Source organism: Apium graveolens, chromosome 7 (genome assembly GCF_009905375.1).
Source record: "Apium graveolens cultivar Ventura chromosome 7, ASM990537v1, whole genome shotgun sequence".
In the NCBI taxonomy this organism is placed as follows: Eukaryota; Viridiplantae; Streptophyta; class Magnoliopsida; order Apiales; family Apiaceae; genus Apium; species Apium graveolens.
Genome location: NC_133653.1, coordinates 2,442,821 through 2,450,824, shown reverse-complemented (window position 1 = coordinate 2,450,824; position 8,004 = coordinate 2,442,821). Strand labels below are relative to the sequence as shown.

Below are 8,004 nucleotides of genomic sequence, written 5' to 3'. Positions count from 1 at the left end.
ACGACTTCCTGTCCAACTGCACCAAGAACCATGTTCATCATTAGCGAAAATAACACAAACATCGCAATGACTGTGAACTCTTGTTTCTTCTTGACATTATTTATCTCAGCTTGATGCTTTTCCAAAAGCCTATCCATCTTGCGCCAGACCTGTGCGCCTGTTCAACAAAACGTTCTAGGAGCTCCTCTATCACTACTATAGCTCGAGTTCCAAGTGGTAGGTCTACCCACAAGTGGTAGCCACATTCTTCTTCGGGGCATTCTCTGAACCTCCTTCCAGCGTTTTCACTGTACCAACGGGTCTTCACCACACTCATTCTGTTGCAATCACATGCTAGATCAAGAATGTCATCGTAGTTATCCATGTTTTCTGCCATTACTGTAGAGGTTGAGGGTGGATGCAATTAGGGTTTAGATATCAAACAATTGGGGTTGGGGGTAAATACAGTGGGGAATGGACTTAAATAGAGCCGTTGTATATTTTATTGATAGAACTGCCCCAACAAAAGTAACGGTTATGTACTCTATTTGACGGAAATACACTAACCGCAAAAACATATGGCACAATTCAATGAAGGCGAAGAAGATCTAGTTTATTCTTGTGAATCTTTGTTCTAAGTTGTAATCTTGGATGCTCGTTTCTTGTTTTGTTGAACCTAATACTCTGGATTACGTACTTTGTTTATTATTTGTTTTATAAAGACTACGTTTATTATACCATGCTTTCATCGGAACCCACGTTGATGATGAGTCCGATTATGGGCTAATCGTTATTGTGGGGTTCTAGCGGATTTATTTATGGATTTCTTTAGTTAATTTGTTTCATGTAGTTTGTTGGTGGAATATTTTGGAGGTCGATAACATTAGAATGTTAAACTTTTGGTACGACGCTTGCAATGTATTGTCACAATTTGCTTAATGCTTAATATCATATGATTTTTTGCTTATATTGTATATGTCGCTCATTAATATCATACAATATGTTGCTTATATTATTTTTATCGGATATTAATCATATAGTCGTTTAGTACACTGGTTACAATGTGCATTGTCGATCGATCTATAAGTGCTTCAAACTTAACGTAACAAAAATAATTACCAAACATTTTTTCTAATCAAAGTCTAATATTACATCAACAAAAGCACCCTTACATTGTTCAAATAAACTACCTACTGAATTGTACCTAAACAAGAACATCAACAAAATACAACTAAATTGGTGTCACTAAATTGTGCATACTTGGCACAACTACATTTGCAAACCAAAACCATCTGCAAACAACAACAATTCAGTGCTTTAATCATATTCAGAAGAGTAACCTTCATCCTCAACCACGGCTTCCTGTCCAACTGCACCAAGAACCATGTTCATCATTAGCGAAAATAACACAAACATCGCAATGACTGTGAACTCTTGTTTCTTCTTGACATTATTTATCTCATCTTGATGCTTTTCCAAAAGCCTATCCATCTTGCGCCAGACCTGTGCGCCTGTTCAACAAAACGTTCTAGGAGCTCCTCTATCACTACTATAGCTCGAGTTCCAAGTGGTGGGTCTACCCACAAGTGGTAGCCACATTCTTCTTCGGGGCATTCTCTGAACCTCCTTCCAGCGTTTTCACTGTACCAACGGGTCTTCACCACACTCATTCTGTTGCAATCACATGCTAGATCAAGAATGTCATCGTAGTTATCCATGTTTTCTTCCATTACTGTAGAGGTTGAGGGTGGATGCAATTAGGGTTTAGATATCAAACAATTGGGGTTGGGGGTAAATACAGTGGGGAATGGACTTAAATAGAGCCGTTGTATATTTTATTGATAGAACTGCCCCAACAAAAGTAACGGTTATGTACTCTATTTGACGGAAATACACTAACCGCAAAAACGGGTAGAGTTCATGTACACAAAATGAGAGTTTTTAAAGTATGATATATAAAGTGGTGTGACACACGTAGTGCACATACACAAAGTTTATTTAATAATGAACATTCTTTCATTCAAGTGTCGGCTCAAGCAGATTCCATCCATAACAAAGCATATAAAATATCATTACTAATACCATTATCGATGAATATTTAAATTAAACAAACAACATCCTAAATAAATTAGGAACTAAAAAAGTATCTAAAATTTTAAGGTAACAATCTCAACATAATTTTATATTTATTCTGTCTCATTTATTTTTATACATTTTTTTTAAATTATCCTATTTTATTTTTTACATTTCAAAATTTACCAAAAATAATAAAAATTTTATAATATAAAAATTAACTATTCATCCTTTATTCATTACTTTATTCCACTACATTATTACTCCCTCCGTCCCTAAAAACATTTTCTCTTTGTGTTGGACACGTTTGCCAATGCACACTTTTGATCGTTAATATCTTTAATTTCGTATGAATATTAAATAAAAAAAATTCACCGTATTAAAGTACTCATAAATACGAATCCAACAAAATCAACAAAATCACTCATGACTATATTTAGACTTACAAATTAGACGTAAATTAATAGTTTCTCTCATGTTACGAACAATATCGACATATCATTTAGGAAATGTTTAAAGGGACGGAGGGAGTATTACTTTATATTTTTTTAAACTTTGAAGTGGAACAGAAGCGGTGTGAACCGCTTAGATGGGCATTCATTGGTTGTTTTGAGGTATTTTATTAAACTAACTAGAGGCCCAACTTCAAAGTTTCATGATGATTTTCGTCATAGTGGGAGAAGCGTTAAATTCAGAGCAATTTTTTAAAATACAGACTTAAAAAATGTGAAAAGTTTAAATTATCTTCACATTAATTTTTACGAGGATTGTTGATATACATCCCCAAAGGGTATTTTAGTCTTTTCACCTCTTTTCTGATATACATTTTTAAAAACTGTTCTAAATTTAACATTTTTCTAGATTTATTTTGAACTTGTAAGAACTAAAAAACCATCCAAATTTAATAAGAAAACTTGACCTGACTTACTTTATTTCTTTTATCTTTTTCTGTTGAAATATCACTTTATTGACCCATACATAACATTTTTTGGTAATCTTCTTACAAAGTCTCTGTTTGGGATTGGGATTGGTGTTAAAAAATGCTGTGCTGTTAGAAAAAGTGCTGCTGAAAAAAGTACTGTTATAAAACTCAGATGACTGTTTGGTAATTTTTTTGATACGTATATGTGTTGATGCAAAAAATTAAAAATAATGATATTTTTGATAAGATTTGATGGTGAAATCAGCATCTGCTTCCCGCAACAGCTGAAAAGCAGTTTTTTCTAAAAGCACGGGGGACTTACTTTCTTCAACAACAGCTTTTAGTCCAAAAGCACTTTTCCGAAAAGCAGCTTTTAAATTTTACCATATAGTTTTTTAACTGTTTTTCAGCGAAAAGCTGCTGTTACTGTATGCAACAGCAATACCAACCACACCCAAAATAAGCAAGAAGTTCATCATATTTGACCTAAAAAGAAAAAGAAGTTCAATTTCTAACAACCATATTTTAAAAATCTAAAAGCTTTGATCAATGGGTAATGTGGGCCTTTGGGTGTCTTTTAGCCCTTTGAGGCCCCATGATAAAGTCTAGTTTTGAGGATCCGAAAAAGCCCAGTCTGTAACGTGTGTACGCAAATTTACATGCAAAACAAAGTCGCAAGATTTTTGTCACAATTCGATTTTACATTTTACATTTTTATGTCCAGAATCACAGAGATCATGGCATAAAATGCATAATTATCAAAAAAAATTCTTAACTTTTTGGACGGATATATTTTTTTTCAATATTTTATTTTACGAACTTATTCGGATCTTGCGCTAAGAAATTTTTCCAAGAAAAAAAGAGATAAAATATTACGAAATGCGAAATATCAAGTGATTCGTATATTTTTTTTTGTTTTTTCTTATTATCAAATTCATACTTCTATAAAATTAAAGGTAATTGATAAATAAGCTGCTCTTTTTACTATTTAAGTTCCATATTTTAAATTTTAGACATATCATTATATATTTGTCCATAATTTTTAATAGTGAAATTTTATTAAATTTTTTTTTTATCATGAATTTTTAGTAGAAATTTTTTCCAAAATACACCACTTTTCAGCTACTAGTGCCCAAAATGGCTGTGTGCGCGAGTTCCGTCCTAAATACCCACGGATTACGCATTCTTAACATGCGTATTCAGACTTTTTAAAATTTGTAAAGAACACACATGTTAAGAATGCATGTTTTTTTTGAAAATCCAAACAATACGCATCTTTATGATGCGTATTTGCTAAAAGTCAAAAATCTTATACGCATGTTGTAAATACGTGTTCTTTATAAATTTTTAAAGAAAGGATTTCGCATGTGAGGAATGCGTATTCTGTAGGTATTTAGAGCGGAACACCCCTCCAATCAGCATTTTCGGCAAATTTTCTCAAATAATGGGTATTTTGGGGTTTCACCCTTTTTATTATGTATATTTTTGTCATTTACAAGAAAATTGAAACTTAAATAATAATTTTTAAAATTTATTTATCAATTCTCATATTAAATTATAAAAGTTGAAATTAGTCCTTTTCTTAACATGAAGAAGTGCATGTGATTTGTTGTTACTTTCTTCACTTCAAAGCCATGAATAAAGAACAAATTTCAGTTGGTTGAAAAATTCACTTTATTTTTGGCTCATATATCACATGCAAGCATCTATATCCTTCTCTAGCTTGCTAGAGTCACAGAAAATAAGTAATCACATACTTAGCTATACTAAATCACTTAATCTCTAGCCTAATCCATCTTACTTCACTAATCCAACTCCATTAAATCTATGTGCCTGTAGACATAGATCTGTACATGCAGAACAGATAGGCAGAAGATGCTCCATTATTAATGATGAAGATTCTTTCCCAACCTCTTCATTTCTAATTTTACATCATGCCATGCTCATTTATTATATTGTTTTCGAAATCTTGAATTTCTCCGATCCTCGAATCTGAGTGCTTAGATATCGGAGGTCAACCGATTCGGATTTAAACGATAACCCGACATATTACTTGGATACTGAAAACAAGTACTTATAAGATCAGCCAAGTACTCGGATTTCGAGTTGTTAGTAAGTAGAACTGATTTCCGAGTTTTATAACCATGCCAAAATTAGAATCTTGTTTTGTTTGTTCATTCAAAGCTTGTTATTATTAATGTACAGTAGCAAACTTTAAACACCTCCATCAACCACATCACTGTCTCAATGAACTGGATTCTTCTTGTACTAATAATAACACCTTTTAGCAATTTCCAGCCTGTGAATTTGCTTATTTTTTGTTAATTATTGCTGCTCAGTGCTCATTACTCATGGCTCCTATTGTTTTCATATAATTCACTCTTACAATCACATCTTAATGATTAATCCCATTGTGTTTTTTGTCCTTGTTTCAGACAATTTACCTTGTCTGTGAATCCAAAACTGAAGCACAAATTACAGTAGTCAGTATCTTATTTCTTATTGGGCCGCTGGTCTACGGACGTATGTTATAGCATATCATACAGCGGTATCAATGCCACTCTGCATAATATTTGTTTGTTCTAAATAATGCCTTGAAAGTTAATCAACCATCCAAAACTGCTTATGTAGTGAAACGAGACAGGATTAAATGTAATACTACTTCTCATTAGCAAGTTTACTAATCAGATCTCAAATAGTTACACACATTAGATAATTGCATCAGAGCTCTGATCATTCCTTCAGATACTATATAGCTCAGATTTTGATCGCTTGTGCGATAATTTTGAACAATTTACGTATTACTAATTTGAAATGAAAGATTCCAAATAAGTAAAACGAAGTAATAGTGACCTAGTGAAGAAACAGAAAATGCGATTTACTTTTATCTGTAAATCGCGTGAATTACAGATAAAGTTTTACACAAAATATTCCCACCTAGGCCTAGAACTTGCATTATTAGTTCCATAATTAACTGTAGATGCAGAGTTCTGATACGACATTTTTGTCGACATGCCAGCATCAAATGTTTCCCAGTTTGTAGTTACCACAACTGGCTTCACCATTGCCAATCTGTGCTTTCTGTGCTGTTCTTGTTGCCTTTGATTTGGATTTATTTGCAGTTTTTGCCCTGCTGTAATCTTCTGCTGGTGCTGCTGCAGTGGGGCATTCTCAATCATTGAGTTTCTTATCTTGAGCACATCTAGAGTTTCTATGTATTTTTGGACTCTCTTCACCTACAAAAAAATGCACCATTTAAATCATCATTCTTGGTTGTAGTTCTAATCTTTTGAACAGAACAAGAATCTGCAGAATTGCAGCATAAAGGATCCATTTTTTTTATCTTGGAGGTAGGAGATAATTTGCAAAATGTCGACTAAGATTTGAACCCTCGACATCTTGTCTTGTAACCCAGAACAAATGATATCCGCTAGGCCAAAAAATTTATTTCTCACCTGTAATCTCCTTTTCAGTTTGACATCTCCATCACCTGCAACTTCATCAAGTTTTATCAACTGTGTCATCAACTGCTCAACTAGATTCAACAAGGTTTTCTCCACAACTCTCTTGCCAGCACAAATTTGTGTTTCCAAATTTATTACCTGCAATTTCAATAATTTTAAACATTTGAACAAAACACTCTAGTTACAAAATATTTAACTTTTAAAGAAAATGTTGAAGGATAGAAGCATTACCTGTTTAGCAAACTTATCAACTTCCAAACTAATCTCTGCTATATCCTTTAAGGCCTTCTCAATCTTAGCGTTTTTTCGCGCTTCAATATACCTTCTCTCTTTTGCATCAACATCCTCAACTAACACAATTCTGGAACCATTGCTAACACCAGCAACATCAAGAAATGTTCTTGATTCTCTTTCCTTATCTTTAAAAATCAACTTCTGTTCCTCATGGTGCAAACCAGTTGGCCCTGCCACCATTTTCTTCAAATCACCTGCATAAAAACAAAGAATTGTCAACAACTAAATAAAAGCATACAAAAAATCAAAAACCAACAAGACAAATGATAATTTTTTTACCAAAGCTTGCTTGAGAACTAATGTTAAACTCAAGATACGAAGAACCATGTTTTACTTTCACTTTAATATTTGGAACCACAACTGAACTATGATCAGCATCAGAGTTTCTTTTCTGAACCAACATTCCCCCTGGCCTCATTTCCCAAGGAGCATATCCCTCCAGACCAACGCCTCCAACCGCGGTAATTCCTCGTGCTGGAGTGAATACTCCAGTAGGCTTGCTCTTCATGTTCATCGTCTCGAAAGTCTATTTATAGAACTAGATAACTTAAGAAATGATGGTTCAAGAACTTAAGGTGGAAGCTAGAGAAGGAAACCCAAGAATAAAGAAAGAACCAAACTTGTGACCCACATAGTCAGAACCTCAACAGCAACACACACATGTTTGCATTTGATTACAAGCTAGCACACCAAACTAGCTATAGGCTACTTTAGAAGAGAATGAAATGCCTCACAATTGTCTGATGATGAGGAATGGACAGAGAGGAATATTGTTTAGAATGTGTACTTGAACCATCTATATATAATGAGAATACTTGCATTTTTTTAAATTTTCTCTCTTTTTCTTGCTTTTTTGGTGTTGAAAGTATATAGATGCCTATTGGTATATTAAATACATTAAGAAATGTGCATGAATTAATTTGTCGTATACTCTTTAGACAACAACTGAATCTTGATGTTGCCTTTAGATTCAAGTTCATTTCCTTTTAACAAGTAAAGTGAAATGGCAGAAAAAAAAGTGAAAGTAGATGTTAAAATAATCATACTGTAAGTTTTTGCAACACAGAGAAGACAACAGTGATGCAAAACACACCTTCTGATCTTTTCTTGTGCATATGTGACTTACCAACACGGTGGGCTGAAGTCTTGACTGAATGAAAAAAATAGTTACGGATATCTTCTGAAATTAAGTGTATTTTAGTCCCGACTGTATTAAGATCCTGGTTCCGCTGTTGCTATAAACATTACATGCTACATAAAAATGGATTTCAT

General features: G+C 33.4%; 1 protein-coding gene across 1 annotated transcript; it reads right to left on the bottom strand.

Annotated features, from left to right (window-relative positions):
• Nucleotides 1-5,620: 5,620 nt before the first annotated feature.
• LOC141671448 (BAG family molecular chaperone regulator 2-like) lies at nucleotides 5,621-7,491 on the bottom strand. Its single transcript, XM_074477701.1, has 4 exons — nucleotides 7,012-7,491; nucleotides 6,670-6,926; nucleotides 6,430-6,576; nucleotides 5,621-6,210 (listed from the first exon to the last, which is right to left on the bottom strand). Exons 1-4 carry the CDS (start codon nucleotides 7,244-7,246, stop codon nucleotides 5,893-5,895), a joined length of 957 nt encoding a protein of 318 aa, XP_074333802.1. The 5' UTR covers nucleotides 7,247-7,491; the 3' UTR covers nucleotides 5,621-5,892.
• Between the last annotated feature and the right edge of the window lie 513 nt (nucleotides 7,492-8,004).